This window comes from Acanthopagrus latus, chromosome 3 (genome assembly GCF_904848185.1).
Source record: "Acanthopagrus latus isolate v.2019 chromosome 3, fAcaLat1.1, whole genome shotgun sequence".
NCBI lineage: Eukaryota > Metazoa > Chordata > Actinopteri > Spariformes > Sparidae > Acanthopagrus > Acanthopagrus latus.
In genome coordinates this window covers 13,392,135-13,410,863 of record NC_051041.1, presented here as the reverse complement: position 1 = coordinate 13,410,863, position 18,729 = coordinate 13,392,135, and the positions used below count along the sequence as shown (strand labels likewise).

At 40.9% G+C, this 18,729-nt stretch overlaps 1 protein-coding gene across 11 annotated transcripts in view; it reads left to right on the top strand.

Annotated features, from left to right (window-relative positions):
• Positions 1-2,190: 2,190 nt before the first annotated feature.
• The window catches only part of LOC119016683, a 43,582-nt gene continuing 27,043 nt past the window's right edge, over positions 2,191-18,729 (top strand). For 9 of the 11 annotated variants that reach the window (XM_037092804.1, XM_037092805.1, XM_037092807.1 and 6 more), the window contains exons 1-10: positions 2,191-2,552; positions 12,775-12,843; positions 13,343-13,367; positions 13,459-13,476; positions 15,553-15,615; positions 16,212-16,348; positions 16,443-16,559; positions 18,118-18,175; positions 18,274-18,321; positions 18,549-18,617. In XM_037092804.1, coding sequence (XP_036948699.1) covers positions 2,526-2,552; positions 12,775-12,843; positions 13,343-13,367; positions 13,459-13,476; positions 15,553-15,615; positions 16,212-16,348; positions 16,443-16,559; positions 18,118-18,175; positions 18,274-18,321; positions 18,549-18,617 — 631 coding nt within the window. In that variant the 5' untranslated portion in view covers positions 2,191-2,525. Of the gene's footprint in view, positions 2,553-12,774; positions 12,844-13,342; positions 13,368-13,458; positions 13,477-15,552; positions 15,616-16,211; positions 16,349-16,442; positions 16,560-18,117; positions 18,176-18,273; positions 18,322-18,548; positions 18,618-18,729 lie in introns of those variants that run through there. The other 2 variants (XM_037092808.1, XM_037092809.1) reach the window with 2 other exon arrangements.

Genomic DNA, 18,729 nt, shown 5'->3' with positions numbered 1-18,729 from the left:
TTCATCTCAACAGACTACAATAGTTAAAACCCTGATTTTACATCATTAGATCAATAACTGTGTAGGAGATACTACTTGACAATAAAGGTAATTAATCGCTGGTGATTAATCATGCACTCGTAGATGGGACACCACCTTCGTTGTTTAACTATTTTGAATAATCTAACTGTGCAAGTTTGGTTTTAACAGTTGGAATCAATTCCAAATCAATTCATTCAGTCTCATATTCTGAAGCAGTGACTTCTTTGTACATATCCATCAGTTCTCCACATTAAAATTAAGTTCCAGGCAACGACAAACGGTCATATATGTTTATTAACTAAATAATCCAGGGTAAAATAAACGAAAAGACGAACAACAGATAACAGAAAATGTAAAGACTGTAATAGGCAAAGTAATAGTTGACAGATGGTGAAATTAAAGGGTCAGGTTATATATAATAGAGATTACGGGAGAAAATGTTAATACTAAAGAGACCCTAATCTCAGCTCTCTTAAGTTCATAAGATAGAAGTCAGAACTTAGACAGAAGTCAGAACTTTAGACACCAACTGACAGGGTCACTCCTCCTGTGAGCTGAGTTTAGGCTCACAAAGGTTTAATCTAACTAAACTATTGCATTTAATGTTTCGAAATTGTGTTTTACCTTCCCAAAACTTCACCGCGCTTACAAGTGGAATTTTGTCTATGTGAAAAGATGCGACATGATTGTGATTACTTATCGTTCAAAAAGAATTAAAACACGATTAAGGCATAAAGCACTTGAGTATACAATACACAGTAGGACCAAGGACTTACTTATTCCTTGTAATTCTATCTTAACAAAACATATCAGACATTTAACTGGTAAATAACACAAGTATTATGCAAAGAAGAATGATCTGAAAGTCTGTCCCCATCACCAAAGGGAGGGGCTGGTTTCTCCCGGACCTCAAACCCATTAAGTAATAAACTTCATTTGGGCTTGACAGTAACATGGGAAAGATCTATTGTATGACCTTCTTAGGCTATTTAGGAATCTGCTAAAATTAATAAGATGAGATTGTAGTTGAATAGTTGTTCAGAACATATTGGAATTTGGATGAGGATAGAGACTGTAGTGGGAGTGGAATGTCACAGACAGAATCATAAAATGGTTTTACCCGTGGGTGGGTGGGGGGGGCTGGATCATCTTTACCCCAACCAACTTCTTCCCCCACTTCCTGTCTTCCAATGTGGAGAGAGGAAACTCTATTGTGTGTTGTGCTTGACCTCGTTTGGCCTGAGGAAAGGAGTTCATCTTCTTTGGGGGGTCACCTCACCGCACGTCCACTGTAGTGCAACAACAGTGTACAAAGTGATCCAGAAATAAACGTTCAATGCATTCTCAGTCTTACACAAGGAATGTAACTGTTTAACATGACCTGTAACCTGTGATCTGTCACATCGGTTTGGGTTGTTTTATGACCCGTGTAAGGTGTTGAATATAGTCACTGAAGGTTAACACTTCCTTCTCTGGGAACTATTTCCTTAAGTGCGGGAGGGAATAACTTAGTAACTATCACAGTGAAAACACACCCACAGAGACAGATAAATACCAAGCTAACAAGTCTTCCTTTAGTGTCCCACAAACGTGGAAATTCGTTCGCCACAGCAACCAAAGGACAGTAGTATTTAAAAACACACAAAAAAACACAACAATAGCAAAAAAATAAACAATATATTATTGAAATTGAGATAAATCTTAGGAATCTGTTGATACTGTTGTCTAATTAACCATCTAAGAGTAAATTAGAATAGGCAGAATAAGGGCTTTGGCACATGAAAGTCCCTGGAGTGAACAGGTAGATTTTAAATCACTGAAAAAAAAAAACAATGTACAAGGAAAATGTTGAGAAATCTGGATAAAAGTATATCAGATCATTTACTTGGAAAATATGGTTTAAAAATGACCTCTAAACATCCGCAGTGTGGTCACAATGCATGAAAGAGCTCAGTAATAATAATAATAATAATAATAATAATAATAATACATTCTACTTAAAAGCTGTTTTCTAAATACGCAACACGTGTTTGTTGTTGTTGTTGATTCCCTTCTTTATCTTGCAGAATCACATGACAAACAAAAAAACAACAAAAAAACAAAAACAAAAAAAAACAAACAAAAGGCTATAACAGTATATATATATTTTTTTTTAAAAAAAGTGTGCTATCAGTAGTTTCACCGAAGTGTCCACACTGATCCATACGGTCTGATCTGCATCTGACTCCATCACCGTCTGCGGATCAGACGCGAGCTGAGAGGAGGGAGGAGTCAGCCTGCCCATCAGAGCTGTCAACACCCGCACAGCTGCAGCTCATCGGCGCGCAGGATCATAAACCCACCGCACCTGACGTGAAGAGAGGAGGAAAAACTTCTGCAGACCTCGCCTCAGCGTCGGTTCAAGCTCGACCGAGATGCTTTGATTCCGCTTTATTTTCTTATCCTCAAGATGACTACGCATTAAGTTCATGTCTATTTAAAAAAAAAAGAAAAAGTTTTTGACCATGGATGAGGACTGTTTTGGCTGCCAGGTGGGTGAAATGTGTGTGTGTGTGTGTGTGTGTGTGTGTGTGTGGCTTTAAGTTTCAATTCTGTGTCAATGCTCTGGGATAGTTCCCCGCTTCCAAATTCCACCGGAGCCGAGACTGCATTAGCATGAACTTAGCATCAGGTCTACCTCAGTTTTCCCGCGGTTTGTGGCTACTTTTTGAAGTGTTTGGAAGATTTAGGTAGACGTAGTTTCATGCAAATGCTGCAGGCACTGTCACTGTCAGCGCGGGGGGGCGTCCGCAGACATCCAGCCGTTGACAAGGCGTCGTGACGGGGGTGAAGCGGAGGCGTCACGGGGGCAGGGGGGTGATGTCTCCGCTTCACCGGGGTGACGCATTCGCCTTGGCCCTATCCCGAAACACACCACAAAGAGGAAGTGCGAAGTTAAGAATCGATGGTGTCTGCTGAGGGGAACTTTGACAAGTCCGGACATGCCTCTGCCACCTTGTTATGGGTGAAAGACCGCACTCTAATTTGATTGGCAGTAAATGCAAATTCTGGGGACTGCCCATTTTTATAGCATGAAATGAGAATATGATTGTGTGAGAGTATGGATTTAGGTTTAGGTCGTCGTATGTTGATCTATGCTCAGAGTCACTATATGTTTTTTGTTTTGTTTTGTTTTTTAAAAAAGAGAGACAGATGAGTGTCTTATAAGTCTCAGTCTCCATCAAAGTGACCAAAGCTGACACATGAAACTACCTTATGGGATGCTCAGATATTTTTTCTGTAATGTCTTCTGTCATTAATTTGGCTCACTAATAACTTTTCTTCTTCCAGTTGCACTGATGGATGTACAGTTCTAATGTGCCTGTGCAGGTTATTTGAGCCTGCTCAATATGAGATTTTAAACTTGCATGCTCTACACTCAGCCTTTTTGTGTTATTGATGTAATTGAGATGCATGCAAATTTCACCGTGTTTGTTGCGGTCGATTATTTTCTCACCTTATGTTAGCTGTGCTTTGTTTATAGCGCTAAAAAGCAGAGGATGGTTTGGATTAATTTTGCAGGCATTTGGCCTTAAAGGTGCAATATGTAAGAATTTAAGTTGAAAACATTAAAAAATGAACTAAAAATATCAAGAAGAAAAGGTGAAGAAATACATTTTGAAACTCTGCCATCTACAGTATGTATTGTTTTGCAGAGATATTGACTAAACACAACACATCCACGGTGCTCCATGCTCTCAGTCTGGACTGCTAGCTGCACAGCTAACTAGCTACCCGTAGCTGCAGTTAGCTGTTCTGGTGATAGCTGGCATCGATGTGTTTTGAATATGAACTCGACAAAACTACAAATGTCACATATTGCACCTTGAAATAGTATTTAAATTTTGACCTGATGACGTGCAACGATACTATTTGTACAGATTTAATGCAATTTCATCAAACATTTTTGGAAATTTTGCTGGGCATCAACCTGCAGACAGAAGTCTTGGTGAGGTTGGTACATGCTCTATGTGTGGATATGAATAATAGTACTGTTGGTGTTTGAGAATCCTCATGGTTGAGTTGGCTATGCAGGGAAAACTATGACCCACTACCCTCTGCTGACACACAACTTAATGAGTGAGAAGCAATCATGATCTTGTGGCAGCAGAGCAACTTTGGTGACTTGAAGACACATGGGGAAGCTGTTTATTGAGAGGCATTATTATGAATGGCCGTTTTTATACTGGGCAGCAAGCTGCCAATTTGGCCGTCCTTTTTGTAGCTAGGTCCGCGGATTTAGGCAGAGGGCAGCAAATTGGGGGTCTGTTTTGGGCCGCCAATTTGCCGCCTCGGAGGGAACACTTATTTCCGCCATCGACTCGATTTGTCGATGACATGCACTGATGTGCGACCCACAGCCGGGGAATTTTAAAACCAGGAAACGGCTGAGCAGTCAGTCCATCACTTCATGTGTGGACATCAAGATGAGCAAGTGGAAAGCCGCAGAGATCCAGGCGATGCTAGCATCTCCTGGATCTCTGTAGCTGTTGGGTTGCGTCCGCTTGTTGTGTAGCGGCAAGCTACGAATGGTCGCTACTTTCAAATTAAAAGCCCCTGCTAAGAACCCAGTTCTAAACTCTAATGGGGTGCAATGTAAAGCTCTTATTTTGAAGACAAATTCTTTGTCACTGTTCACTGCCCAACTTCTTGCTTCACGCATGTCACATGTTTACACCTACGTCAGTGGCGGGTTTTGGAAAAGGAGGAATATTACGCCTTTGTTTTAGAAAGACAGGGCGGCACATTGCTGCCCTTACCTTGGAGCAAATGTGCCGCCTAATGATGTTAGGAGACAGCAAAGGCTAAACATGCACTGTACCAGTGCTCCCTCCCCAGAGGAGGAACAAAGCTAAAGACTGACCCCTGGTTTCCGTAGGGTGTGTGTCTATGATGTTACATGTGTGATGTCATTGTGTGCCATCCTAAATGCAGCTGCGTATCCCACCGAGAGTGTTACAAAAGCGGAGTATGCTGCTGGTTGATACGGTAGACCTCCTGAGATTTGCTGACCATGGCTGTTCTTTTTTGCATGTCTTAAAATTTTTTAGATTCTTAGAAATCTCCAGAGGTGTGGTCTTAAATCACATGACTTGGACTGGAGTTAGACTCGAGGAAACCTCCACCCCTTTGTAACAAGAGGCTGAATCAGTCCAGCCTGGATGAATCAGTTAATGGTTCATCATTTAAAGAGAGAAACACTATTTTTATTTTGCATTTTTTCCACGACAGCAATTTTGTTGATTTGATGCAGGTTAAAAAAAATGTCAAAATCAGAGGAACATGGTCTCTAGGATGGTTCAAAACCATTAGAACCAATAATTCTCATACTGGTTTTGAATCATCTTCTTTTCCCAGCAAGCTCCCCCAGAGCCACATAATATATTATACAGTTGTTTTGCTTTACTTTATGACAGGAGTATTGACAGGACAGGCGACAGGAATTTGGTGGAGTGCCCCCCCTTTTTTTTTCTTTTTTTTGTTTTTGTAATGTTGTTCTGCTCTTGTTACTGTCATTAGCAGAAGCCAATTTCCTTTAAGTTGGAAAGTGTTTTTTGTTGTTGTTGAATGTGTTTTTTTTTTTTTTTTTTTTTTTTTAAAAACCCTGATACTTCCAAAACAGGAAGTCCAAAGCTACTAAGAATATTACCAGTATCAACCCACCTAGCATGACGAACATCTGCACTGACGGCAGGGCTTGAAAACATCCAACCCTCCCAACTCTTCGTTTGGCAACCAGACTCACAGAAAACAACTGGGTTGCTATGATGATGGTGGAACATGCAACTGTGGCAGCCAGGAGCTCCATCAAACCTCCTTACATGTTTGATATATTTTTCAGATTTTTTTTTTCACTTATTTTTTTTCTACTGAAGCACAGTTTACCTACAAAAGAAATGCAAAATCGACATTGGAAAAGGAAGAGTGGGGGTTGGACTTAGTGTGCAGACTGAGAGCATCTCCATCAGCGACATCTGCTGAACGGCCAGCCAGACCAGCGGGACAAAATGTCACCAAAAGCACTGTGACTGCCCCTGGAAGTGGGGGCGAAGAGATGACATCGGAGCTAAGCTGGCCTAACCTTGACCAAGAGCTGTCCCTCTACCATGCCTTCTTTTGGCTATTGTCAGGTCGCAGGAGAAGAAGGTGGATGAGTTCCGACTGAGGCACCTAATCCAGGATGCATTCGGACTGGAAACGTCACAGACTGACATTGGAAGGCTCTCCGGCTGCCGATTCAAACGACCTAGAACACCACTGGTACCATCTACAGAGCCTCTGTGTCATAGGTGAAGTGAGATGTCTGCACAGGGTCCAAAGGGTACTTAAACTACACCCACTCAAGCCTCAGTCTGTTCAACCTGCTGCCGTCTGGCAAAAAATACACGCTTCCATACCACCAGATTGTGGAAGATCTTCATTCCCCAGGTCGCAAGACTCCTGAACTCATCCTCAACACTCCATTGTCTAAAACAGATGTAACAAGACTCAAGGACTCATCATTCATTGCTTCAAAGTACATTTATTGTCATTTTTTAAACATGGGTTTAGAAAACGACAATAAATTAATACGTTGTCTTTTTTTTTTTTTTTCCACGAACACAGATTTGAACAGTTGGTGTTTTTAATATTGTGTTGTAATTGTTTCTTGCTGCTGTTTAGTTTACTGTGCACACAAAGAGTGGTGTGAAAAATGTATTGGCCCCCTTCCTGATTTATTTTTTTGCATGTTTGTCACACTTAAATGTTTCAGATCATCCAAACCTACCCCACACACACACACACACACACACACACACACACACACACACACACACACACACACACACACACACACACACACACACACACACACACACACACACACACACACACACACACACACACAGCTGAGTTCAATTTCTCTAGCCACAAAAATGGCCTGACGAAAAACCACTACTGAGCAAAAACAACATAAAGGCTCCATGGAGGCTCCAGGAACCATGAATTCTGCTGTCTACCAAAAAAATCCTGAGGGAGAATGTCTGGCCATCTGTTCGTGACCTCAAGCTGAAGCGAACTTGGCTTCTGTAGCAGGAGAATGATCGAAAACACACCAGCAAGTCCACCTTTGAATGGCTGAAGAAGAATAATCAAAATGAAGACTTTTGTGTGGCCTAGTCAAAGTCCTGACCTGAATCCTATTGAGATGCTGTGGCATGATCTTAAAGGCGGTTCATGCACGACAACCCTCCAATGTGGCTGAATTACAGCAATTCTGCAAAGATGAGTGGGCCAAAACTCCTCCACAGCGCTATAAAAGACTGGATTGCAGTTGTTGCTGCTGTGTTATTTTTGACAAATATTTAAATTAGTTTGATCTGAAACATTTAAATATGACAAACATGCAAAAAAATAAAAAATAGGGGGCCAACACTTTTTCACATCATGTATGCCTTGAAACTTGATCTTGCCTCCCGGGGCCACCAGTGCTAAGCCTTGCCAGGTCGTTGTCCTAACGTGCAGTAGATCAAACACAAGTGACCGGCATCTATGTCAGGGCAAACCATTTGCATGAGGGACCATGTCTGACACAAGTAGCCTCACCTCTGCTCTGCTTTCAGAAATGCTTAACAGTATTGTATGCAATACGGAGAAAATAGATCCAATGGTATGGTATTGATGGTTTCTGGAGGTCAATGCTGATGTCACCGAAGAGAAAGTAAGACTTTTGATTGATGTGTGATTGGTAGAGGAATGGCTTAAAGTACTGAGTGCTTTGAAAATACAAAGAAATAAAAGCACATAGTAACCTGTGATGAAATTAAGGTGAATGAGGAGGGTTAGCTTTATAAGTCACATACGCTTCCCACCCATATGGCAGGATTTTGAAAATACTATAGTTGTACTCTAGTTGGGATAACATGTTTCCATGTCAGACCTTTCTTTTTTCAAATCATATCTGAGAACGTAAGATGCTATTTAAGCACTTTGGTTGAAAAGTCTTTTTTCTGCTTTGAAGGGTCCTAAGCCAGCGAAATGACCCAGAGGTATCTGAAAGGCATAAGAGCTGGTCGGTTTCTCTAGATGCTAGAAAAGGTGCTTCAAGGGTTTCTCCTTCTAGCATAGGGTACACTTGAGCATTTTATGAGGGGTAAGGAAATGATGCTGTTGCATGATTCTTGATGGAGATTATGGAACGCTGCATTTATCTTTCCTAAGTCCTCATTAATTATCCTTCACATCTTTCCTTCACTTCATGAAAATGTTGTGGAACAGTCACGATGTATTTCTTTTGACTATTGGGACCACAGCCAAGGTAATTTTTGTCATGCTAATTGAGTTAAACTAAGAATGAACATAACATACCTACTCAACATCAGTATGTTAGCATTGTGATTGTGAGCATGCCGACATTAGTGTTGAGCTTGAAGAACCTCGTGACCTTGTAAAACCTCACAGAGCTGTGCTGTAGACACGTAGTCTGCAGTTGAACAGTCTTTTCTGCATAGGGAGGTTCCTACTTGAGTGGAATGATCTGGAAACTCTAAGTGACGGCCATGAGTAGAGCTTGCGCAATATCTACATCTAAATGCAAAGGAGAGTTGATTCAAGCCTCTGTGGTGGTTTCTTCGTAGTTACAAATCATTGAGGTCAAAGTGGGTGGGTCAAGATTTTTATTAAAAAGGATAATGAGGGGGCTGGTCTGCAGAGCACTCGAACTAGAGACTGAACGTACACTGAAGAGAACAGAATGCAGCCTGCTTGTTGGAATGTTGTAACACACGGACATGCTGCACAGCATTTGCATTGATTTGAGTATACTTGGGAGTAAGAACCAGGCAGATAACCAGATGGTTCCATTGTGATATAGCACTGTGTGGATTATTGGTCCAGTCATAACAGGTGGGCCTGCAGGTGTTAGTCCTTGTCTCTGTTCAAGGTATGATCTCTAGCATTAGACCTTTTGTCTGGTTGTTTACAGACTCCTGTTCAAGCTTTTGGACTCAGTGACTAAATGTTCTATGGAGCAACATGACTCCTATATGCAAATCTATATTTGCATCTATATGCAAATATATAAACCATTTTTTATACTGGGCAATAAGCTGACTTGGCCGTCTTTTTTGTGGCTCGGTCCATGGTTTTAGACAGAGGGCGGCAAATTGGGGGTCTGTTTTGGGCTGCCAATTTGCCGCCTGGGAGGGTACACTTATTTCCGCCTCCGTTGCTAAAAACGAGGTGTCAATGTGCCAGCCACTGCGTGAGATGGGCAGAGGTGTCGATGATGTGCTGATCACAGCAGTCAGTCCATCACTTCATCCGCAGACATCAAGATGAGCAACCGGACACCTTTTGGTTGGTTTGGTTGTGTCCGCTTGTTGTTGTAGCGGCAAGCTACGAACAGTCGCTACTTTCAAATGAAAAGCCCCCCACTAAGAGCCGAGTTCTAAACTCCAATGGGGTGCTATGTAAAACTCTTATTTTGAAGACAAATTCTTTGTCACTGTTCACTGCCCAACTTTGTGCTTCACGCACGTCACATGTATACGCCTATGTCAGTGGCGGCTTTTTGGAAAAGTAGGAATATAACGCCTCTGTTTTAAAAAGGGCTATAGATTAGCATCTATATTTACAACAGTGCTCCAAGGAGCGACTGTAAACACTTTTCCCTCCTGCAGCAGCCTAAAAAACTCCACTAATTGAAAGATGGATAAGTTTAAATAAATTTCACCAAGTCTTTCGTTGCCTAGTTATTTAGATTGCAAAATAAGAAATTGTTTGGTTTTCACCAGGAGTAAGTTAAAGCTGCTGTAAGCATTGTTTTTTATCAAGAAATTTCTTTATGTTGGTCTTGTAAGGTCATGGTCATAACATGTGTCAACATATCTCCTTTATGCTCACCCTGAAGGTAGCATTATACTAAGGGTCATACCCGGGGTAACAGGTTTCTGTGTGTAGAGGTATTTCTCCCTTCCAGAAACTGTCTCTAATCCGTATTAGAGGGGACAAATAGTTGTAGTGGCAGTTGGGGAGATGAGGCGAGCTGTCTCCTGTGCAACCAGGGTCCCATTCCTCTTCTTCTAGAATTTCGTCGTCACTCTGTCTCATATGAGAGATGGGCTGGCTCAACCTAAAACCAATCTCCATATGCCCTCATCAATTACAATGTGAATTAGGTGAGCTTGTTTCAATTGCGTGTGCTTGACAGAGGGTTAAGATCTACTTGGGCTTCTGGGATAGCCTCACATGGCTCTTCTTTAGGGTTAAATAGTATAGGATAATATAACCATAGTAAGTAGTTATGGGGCTGATGATTGCTGTGTTGTTAAAAAGAAGAATCAAGTGTGAAGAAATTATGATGGATGGTTGAAATACGTATTATTCTGCACCAATTGATTCAGTGTGCACTCATCAGTTGAATCACTGTATTGTAGAATCTGAGTGTGAAAATATAACCAAAGATACAAGAAAAGGATCACATAATCAGATACTGTACACAACACTTTTGAATCACTTTTGTTGTTTTAAAAGAAATGCAGTCAGTGAAGCAATGGAATATATCAAGGAGAAGATTTGGAGTTAAAAAAAATAAAATAAACGGATACGTTTTTGTATCACAGATACAGTTCAATAGAGGAGTTCAACTGAGTTTCAAGGCCACCAGCTACAAATGGAGTTCAAAGTGTATTCCTGCTAAAGAGGCGGTCTTGATGGATGTTGGCCTCGGTAGGGGCACATTAAAACGCCCATGTAAGCAAAATTCGATACACAGACAAAGGGAAGAGCAGTATTTGGATAAACCATGGGTCCTACCCCTCATCTTAGTAAATATTAGTAGAATGTTTTGCATTTAGAAGTTGGGTCTCTTTTTCATGGGCTTTTATCTGTGAGATCTAATGTTTTAATAGTTGAGAGTTAAACATTACTGCACTCAGCTTTTGAGGACTCCTGGAGATTATTTAATTTTTAATGGTGACTTTTTGAAAATCTGCAAAACCTTTTTGAACAAACAGAATAAGAAGTTGTGACATGACAATAGACACAGGCTGTGAAGTGTCCTTCACAACTGGCGTGGCATTGTACTGTGCTACTACGTGTACTATTGAGCCTGTTCTCTCTGGACGAGCTTCAGTTAATACTACATCAACATACGCCATCACATCTCACGAATCGCCCTCCTCACCTAGGTTGATCAGATGAAAGAATTTCATTAACAGTTTTAGCTAGCTTCCTGTCCATTTTGCAGTTGGCAATCTTGAATGCGTAGCAGTGATTGTCAGACATGGCAGCAAATGGGAGTATCCTGCTCTCTGTGCACTCACAGGCAGACAGAACTGACTCCTTATGGATTCCTCTGTCCTGACTGGATAAAGTGGGCAGGGATACTAGAAAGTGTCGGTATTCTTATACTGCATGAGCTAGGGGATGTTGGACTTGAGCTGCTTTACCTTCAATTCAGTCTATGTGTCAGCCGAGTCCTGCGTATTTGTTTGATAAAGCAATAGGAGAAGATGATCGGTAATTAATCACTGTATTTATTAAGCAGTAAATGAATAAAGCTTAGAGCTCTGGGTTTAGATCTTCCTTTCCCTGACAAGTAACAGAATGCGGGTCAGTTCACGAAGTCTGACAACCTATCTGTCCCTGACCCAGTCTTATATGCTATACAGAGTTGAATGTACATGAATGTGTTCTTCTTCTGGATTGGTCCACCCATGTTTCGACCTTTAACCGGATTGGCTGGTTGATTTGACCTCCATTTCTTCCTATCTGTCTCCAGGTGGCCCCTATCACAGCTACCGTTTCTTGTCTTCCTGCCTTCCTCTTGCCCCTTTCCAAACTGCCGTTTCCCCAATCTGAAATCTGATTTCTGAAAATGAAGATCGGGACATGGGAGAGAAACTTGTTTTTTGTAGTGTCTTTCTTGAGCTACTTAGTGTAGAACACAGTGAAAGATGCCTGTGTCAGGTTTCATGCACAGCCAATAGTGAATGCTGCAATTCACTGCAAAAGTACGACCTTTGTCAAGGAAAAAAGTGCAATGGGGCACTCATCCAAGTCAGAATTTCAAGTCACTTACTCTGGCAAAATCCACAGTGCCTGACTCAGATGACATCACAGCAGCATGGCATTGCACATCGTGAACAATCACCTTTTTATCACGTTCAAGTGATGTAGTGTTTGTGTTGTGAAACGTGCAGTAACAGCTTTTTTGGTAAAACCTTATAGTTGTAGTTGTGAAGTTCGCAGACTTGCTACACAAACATGGAACACATTTAGACTGGGAGTTGGGAATACTGACTCAGAAATATCAGCTTCTGACTTTAAAGCGATTGCAGCATTAGTCTCCCTACATAGTCTTGTTTTGGGGGGCGTATGGGGATCACCATGGGTTTGCCGGGGTTGCAAGATGACTCGCAAGCATGCGTTTTGCCCTACTCCGGGGAAGGGACATCTTATACACAACACGCCGCTGTAAAACTGGTAATGGAAAAACAAACCTACCAACCTGCCTTCCCCCCCAATTCTTGCTATTGTGATGTGCCTACTTGATATGTGGTCACTATCAACATGATATTCAAAAAGCGGTAGAAGTTTCCTATTGAGTAGTAGCAAAGAACAATCCTCCACCCATGTCAAATGAGGGCTGGAACATGATTTGGATCAGAAATGTCCCTCATTCATTTTCTGTGTTGCTAAAGCACCCTTTCTGTTTTTTTCTTGTTTTAGGTCTGCCTCACCACCTTTAAAAACATATCTCAATTCATGAAACATGTGCACTCGGGGCCGCATCAAAAGGTGGGCATCATAAACCTCATGTACACTCAGCCTGATTATATTCTGTGTATTTGCTGGAAAAGTTACAAAGTTCTCACTCTGAACCAACCAACCAAAATTAAAACAAGGATTTTGGCAATGAATTCAGGTTTCCTGTTTGCTTCAACTAGAGATTTGCACATGCACGGTCAACTATAAAAGTGTCTTGGTCTGTTTAAATATGAAAGGACATGAATGCATGCAGAGCCTGCAAACTCTACATAGAGAGTTGCCTTGGCAGAGGGTCACTCCAGTTACATTTACATGCCCAAATGCAAAGTGTGATCTAGTTGAAAGTGTTTCTCAGCCTCATAAACGACCTAAGAAAAAGGCTGAAATGTATACTGAGAGTTAAACCTGGCCAACCTAGATCAGAGTGAAGAGACCAGTCCTGTGTTTGACTCTGTCACCATATTTCTGTTGCTACACGAGTCGCAGTATTAACAAATCACCTCATGTTTCTTCTGTGCTTTACCAACAGAAAATGACAGAAGTCTTCCAGAAAGGTTCGTTATCCACATTTAATTTTGTATATGTGTTTCCTGCATGAGGAAACATTTCTTAAGTTAATTCTTTTTTCTTTTCTTACCCGTTTAGATAACTTCAAGGATCATGGTAAGAATGCTGCCATCTCATTGTCTTTTTCTAAAGGTGTTTTTAAACTGTGGTGGTCAAGAAATCATCTAGGCAAAAGTGGGTTGCAGTCACAATCTGTATTACAGAGGAGGAAGATCTGGGTTGGTCTGCAAGGGCATCCAAATATAAATGAAGAATACGCTTCTTTATAGTCTTCGATATTAGTACCACCCTATGAAAGTCCTCTTTCTGGCACTGATTCCACCGATGGTTTCTCATCCTTCTCATGGTAACGGCACATTCCTTGGAGGGGTTTAGGCCAAGCTACCAAAAACACCTTTGAACTGGGTTTTAGCTGCTCTAATGTCCAAATAAGGCACAGGTTTTTTTAAGACCTCTGTCCCACTAATGGTAATACTAATGGTACTCCATGAACAGCATAATGGATCTGGTTACTTCCCTCCTCTGTGATCAACAGGATGCAGCCTGCCTGGTGGAGTGAGTGAGTGAGTGTGTGTGTGTGTGTGTGTGTGTGTGTGTGTGTGTGTGTGTGTGTGTGTGTGTGTGTGTGTGTGTGTGTATAGCACACAAACATGTTGCTCAACATTATACTGACTCAAAGACACATAGTTGTAAGATGAGAAATGCTCAGTACATTAGATTAATGCATAAATCGTATTTTAACTGAAGGATCGTCATCCATAAAATCAAACATGTATATAGGAGTAAGTGTAGATTTGACTGACACTCATTTCTACTACAAAACAACAATTTTGTTTCAAGTTGATGTTAGACTGGAATCAAACTATAAGTATATTCTGCAAATTTAACCCTGAACCGGCTGTTTTATATATATGCTTTTCAGTCATTTCTAGACATTATTGATACTGCCACCCAAAAATTCACAAATGACTTAATTTTGCGCTCAGACTTTAAGGAGTTGCTAAAATACAACAATGACAGAATCCAGGAGCTGCATGTCTTCCTCCAAGCTTAAGGTGTTGTAGCAAAATGTATTTGTTGAAGCCAAAACTCATCGAAAAATTGACACAGAGACGGGGATGCAAAAAGTGGGTTCTATTTATTCCTGGACGGACAAAGCATTTATACCTCAGCTGTTTACACGGTTTCTTAGTGATGATCTGGACCACCACCAAAATGTCAAGCTGTTATTTGCCTCATTGTTCCGTGTCTTTCCTAAAAATCATGTAAATTCCAGTAATCGTTCCAAAGTTTGTGTGTAGCTTGGCTACTCAGAGGTGTTGGCGCAGAGGGAAGGTTTAGCAGTGAGGTTGTTGTAGTGGGAAAATACGGCGCATGTGATGTTTTTTTACTATTAGTACTGTAATTATTACAGTAATGCAAACGAACCCCAACAGTCATTGACGTTGCTTCTTGATCCACCAGCAGGAATGTGTATCTGGTCACTTCCATGCTCTTATATTCTTGCGTGTACTTGTGTGTCATGAGTAACGCTGACCCAGTGCTTGAAAGAATGGGTCCCTAGCACTCCCACAAGGCAGCTTTTTAAGGCTTCTGCGTGCTTAAATCAAATAGTCCGAAACTCCTGTCATGCAGGACACTACAACCAAGTGTAAAACCGGTGGTATCTTAAAAGAGAAACTCACCAAAAGTCTGCGCCCGTCTGTGCAGTTATTATGTGTGAATAGTCGGAGTTTGCTATATCGGACAATCCGCTGCAGCCTCCAAGTGGACATTACATAATAAGGAGAGCACAATAGAAAGGGGGAAAGCGTTTGTTACAGTCTCCTCAATCGCTTCATGCAGACCTTGTGTTTTTTTTTTCTCTTCTGTCAGCAAATTTTATTACAAGTTGTATTTTTTTTCATTGCAGTTTGTTTTATTTTGCTATCATTGAAAGATAAATACTGTATAGTGTATACTGTACTGTAACAATGCAGTGTATAGCCTGTTTGTTGACAGATTTAGGGTGTATACTGATAACAGCATACAAAGTTATTAACAAATGTGAATGTCACTCTCATTTTGCCAAAGTACATATACCTGTTTGAAGTTTAAGAGTGAAATAACTTTGGCTCTCTTAAGTAGCTCTAATGTCATCATTGTTTCTTTTTATTACGTTTTGTTCTACAGGCATCGTTCCCCGCATTGTTGTGATGGAGCTGTTAGCCAAACGGCACACTCAACCCATAGTAGGTTAGTAAGGCGTCTTTACCTGGACATGACATGACCTGGCTGTGCAGATTCGTTATTATAACAAAAGCCATGGAAAGGGTTTAGGTGAAGCATCAGTATTCCGAAAAACTACATAGTGTACCTTTTTTAAGGGAACAGTTCCCCCGCAAATGAAATTCAGTCATTATCTGCTCACCCCCTTGCTGATGGGATGTCGGAATAAGCCTGGTAGTCTGCATAACTTATCTGACTCTTTGCAGCAAAAGTGGTATTTGCAGATCATCTGGCATAATCTAAGTGTCCAGATCTCAGAGATCCCAAGTTGATTCAAAGAGACGGTCACATACAACACTGACAAATGACAAGTGCCTCGGTTAGATCTGTATGGGAAATTTTGTTGGTTTTGTTCAGTTGTTTTTTACGTTCTAAGACAAGTCCCCATCTACCTCAGTTGTCCAGGAAAATGTTCCAGCACTGTTTTGCTGTGAATTTCCAGGAATGTTTTGTGGACTATAAAACTTCACCCAACTTTTTGGGTTGAACTGCTCATGTACTTTAGTACTGCTGCATTATAGTGCTGCTAAGTAATTATCTATTTTGCATTTACTTTCTTCCAGGTTTGTCTCTGCTGACTTTCTGTTTCAGTACAGACACAGACATCTTTTTTTACCTGTGTCATCTCTGTGAGGAAAAATGTCCCTCAGACAAGCTCAAACACCACCTCAATTCTAGCGAACATTGCAGCAACTATTTTGTAAGTGCCGAATATCATAAAAAATCACCTAAAGTTTAAACATTTAGAAGCATAATTTGTATTTATTATTTTTATTAATTTATTCTTATTTTAGAACTACACGAACCCCAATGCGCTGACTTTCTCCTGGATCCCCACCATGTACCCGAGCTTTACTCTGTGGCATGAGCTCCAGAAGGAAGTAAAGCAAATCGGGCCCGGGCGACTACAGGTTTGTAGCTGGAGTCCTGCAGCCATGAATGTAAATGCATATTGGAAAGTTGAATTGCCAAAATTATCACCGAACTCTCCCCCCCTCACAATATTTCCCTTCTAGAAGTTCGTTATCGCTTGCGAGTAAGAGTCACTGTTGTTTCTGGGCTGTCTTCATCAGAGGTGTCGGTGTGTAGTTTGGTGATAAAACAATCTGCAGAGGCAAGACTGGGTGGAGCAATCTTTATTGAAACCGATCTCAAGCTCTGAGATGAGCTTACAGCCCAAAGTTGACAGGATTGTCTCTCTGTACTTATATGGAAATGTATGCATTAAGACCTTGTCCACACGTACCGAAATGATCTTTTTTTCCTCCGTCTTCCTTGGCATCATTTCAAGAATATTTGTGTCCACATGGATCCACTAAAAATGACTCAAAACGCACATTCCAGCCCCCTAGGTGGTGCATGAAATTCACCAAAAAACGGAGAAGAAGAGACAGAGCATGCGCATAAAGCTTTCACGCTGCTTTTTCAGGATCCGTGTGGACGGTTGGCCAAAACAATGCAATACATGTGCGTTTTCGCATGAAAACGCAAAAGTGCCCTTTTGCGCAAAACCCCTTCAGGATGAACTCCTTAACTGAGTTTCCCAGGACAAATCTATAGAGCTCACATTGAACCAGATTTTACGCGGGGCTTCAAATGTCAGGATAAAATGAAAAGATCATGTAAGGGAATGAAAGGGAATCTCCCCTCCTCTCACATCATGATACATTCTCCACCATACATTGATTACAGAATTCAAAACTATTTAATTTTTTGCAATCAGTAATAGGGATGTTGTTGCTCCATTATAAATAAAAAGTCAAAATTAAGTTTCCAAATGTGCCTCTGAGAGACATTTTACCAAACATTCTGTAGACTGAGAAAAACAGTCACTGTCTGTCTGGTTAAAACAAGAAACTGTAAACTTTCTGTTCTTGTGACAGTTGTTTGACCTGATCTTTCGAAACCATCTGTATGATTTTGTTTTGGCATTTGTCTGACCTTGTGCTTGTGTTGTTTGCATCACCCTCTAAAAACACTGAACACTTGATATTCCACCTCAGCCAGTGTTGGTTGATTCTGAATCCCTTTGCAAAAGCTTGTTTTAAAACTCATGGAAAACAATCTCTTGGTCAAGAACTCCTTTATTTTCCGGGTTGGGGTTAGGCAACCTAGACGTTTTGCTCTAATGTCGCTATCCCCACCTTCTATTTCATGCCAACTTCGTCATTTCACGTGCATGATCTAAAATATGTGGTACACTTATCCCACATTCTACCTCTTATAAATGCCAGGATATGTGGGAAAATGCATACGCATGGCTTCTTCTGCTTCTATTTCCTTCATGAGCTGGTGGAGACAAAAACGGAGCCAACAGTGTAATGTGATAAATCTGAGATACAGAATTGTGTCTTACTATTGTTTTTATGGTTAGAGTCTTGCTGAACTCTTTGTATTGATGAAAGATTAAATGATTGTATTGAAAGCCTTTATGAATGTATCTGTTTTGTCCACATTGTCCCTTTACAGATATTGGATTTACCTAAAAACCTGCTGGAACAGTTAAAACGAAGTACCTACTCTGAAGGTATACAATTCTCTGTGTCACTTATTAATTTATGTAATATTTGTTTGAGAGCTGGTTAAATTGTTTGTTCTTGTAAACGGTCTGATCCTTCTCCCCAGTGATGCGCACTCTCGGTGAAAATGAAAATCTCCTGAAGCTAATGGAAGGTGTGTGTGAACAGTTTTGTCAGTACTTTTGATTCTTTGTGGAAGTAAAATTGCTTCTGTTTCCACCATGTGCCTTAGAGGAGAAATTCTTGTCTTCTATGCCCTAAAAAGGTGATGACCGAGTCTTAGCTAGGAAACCATGTACGGGAAAAAAAGGGAGATACTCTGTGTTCAGGCCACTCACCTTCATCATCATCTTCTTTTTTCTTTTTTTTTTTTCACTGCAGCTGTGAAGCCCAGGAGGACGATGATACAAACGTACCAAAAAGACAGCAGAAGGAAGCATCCACTTCTGGGTTTGTAAATTGAACTCACATAATCGGCTGATATCCCTACAGTTCCTTTTTTTTAATTATGGAGAACACAAGGGGATCAAAAAATGTCTGCAGAGATGACTAACTTACCTTT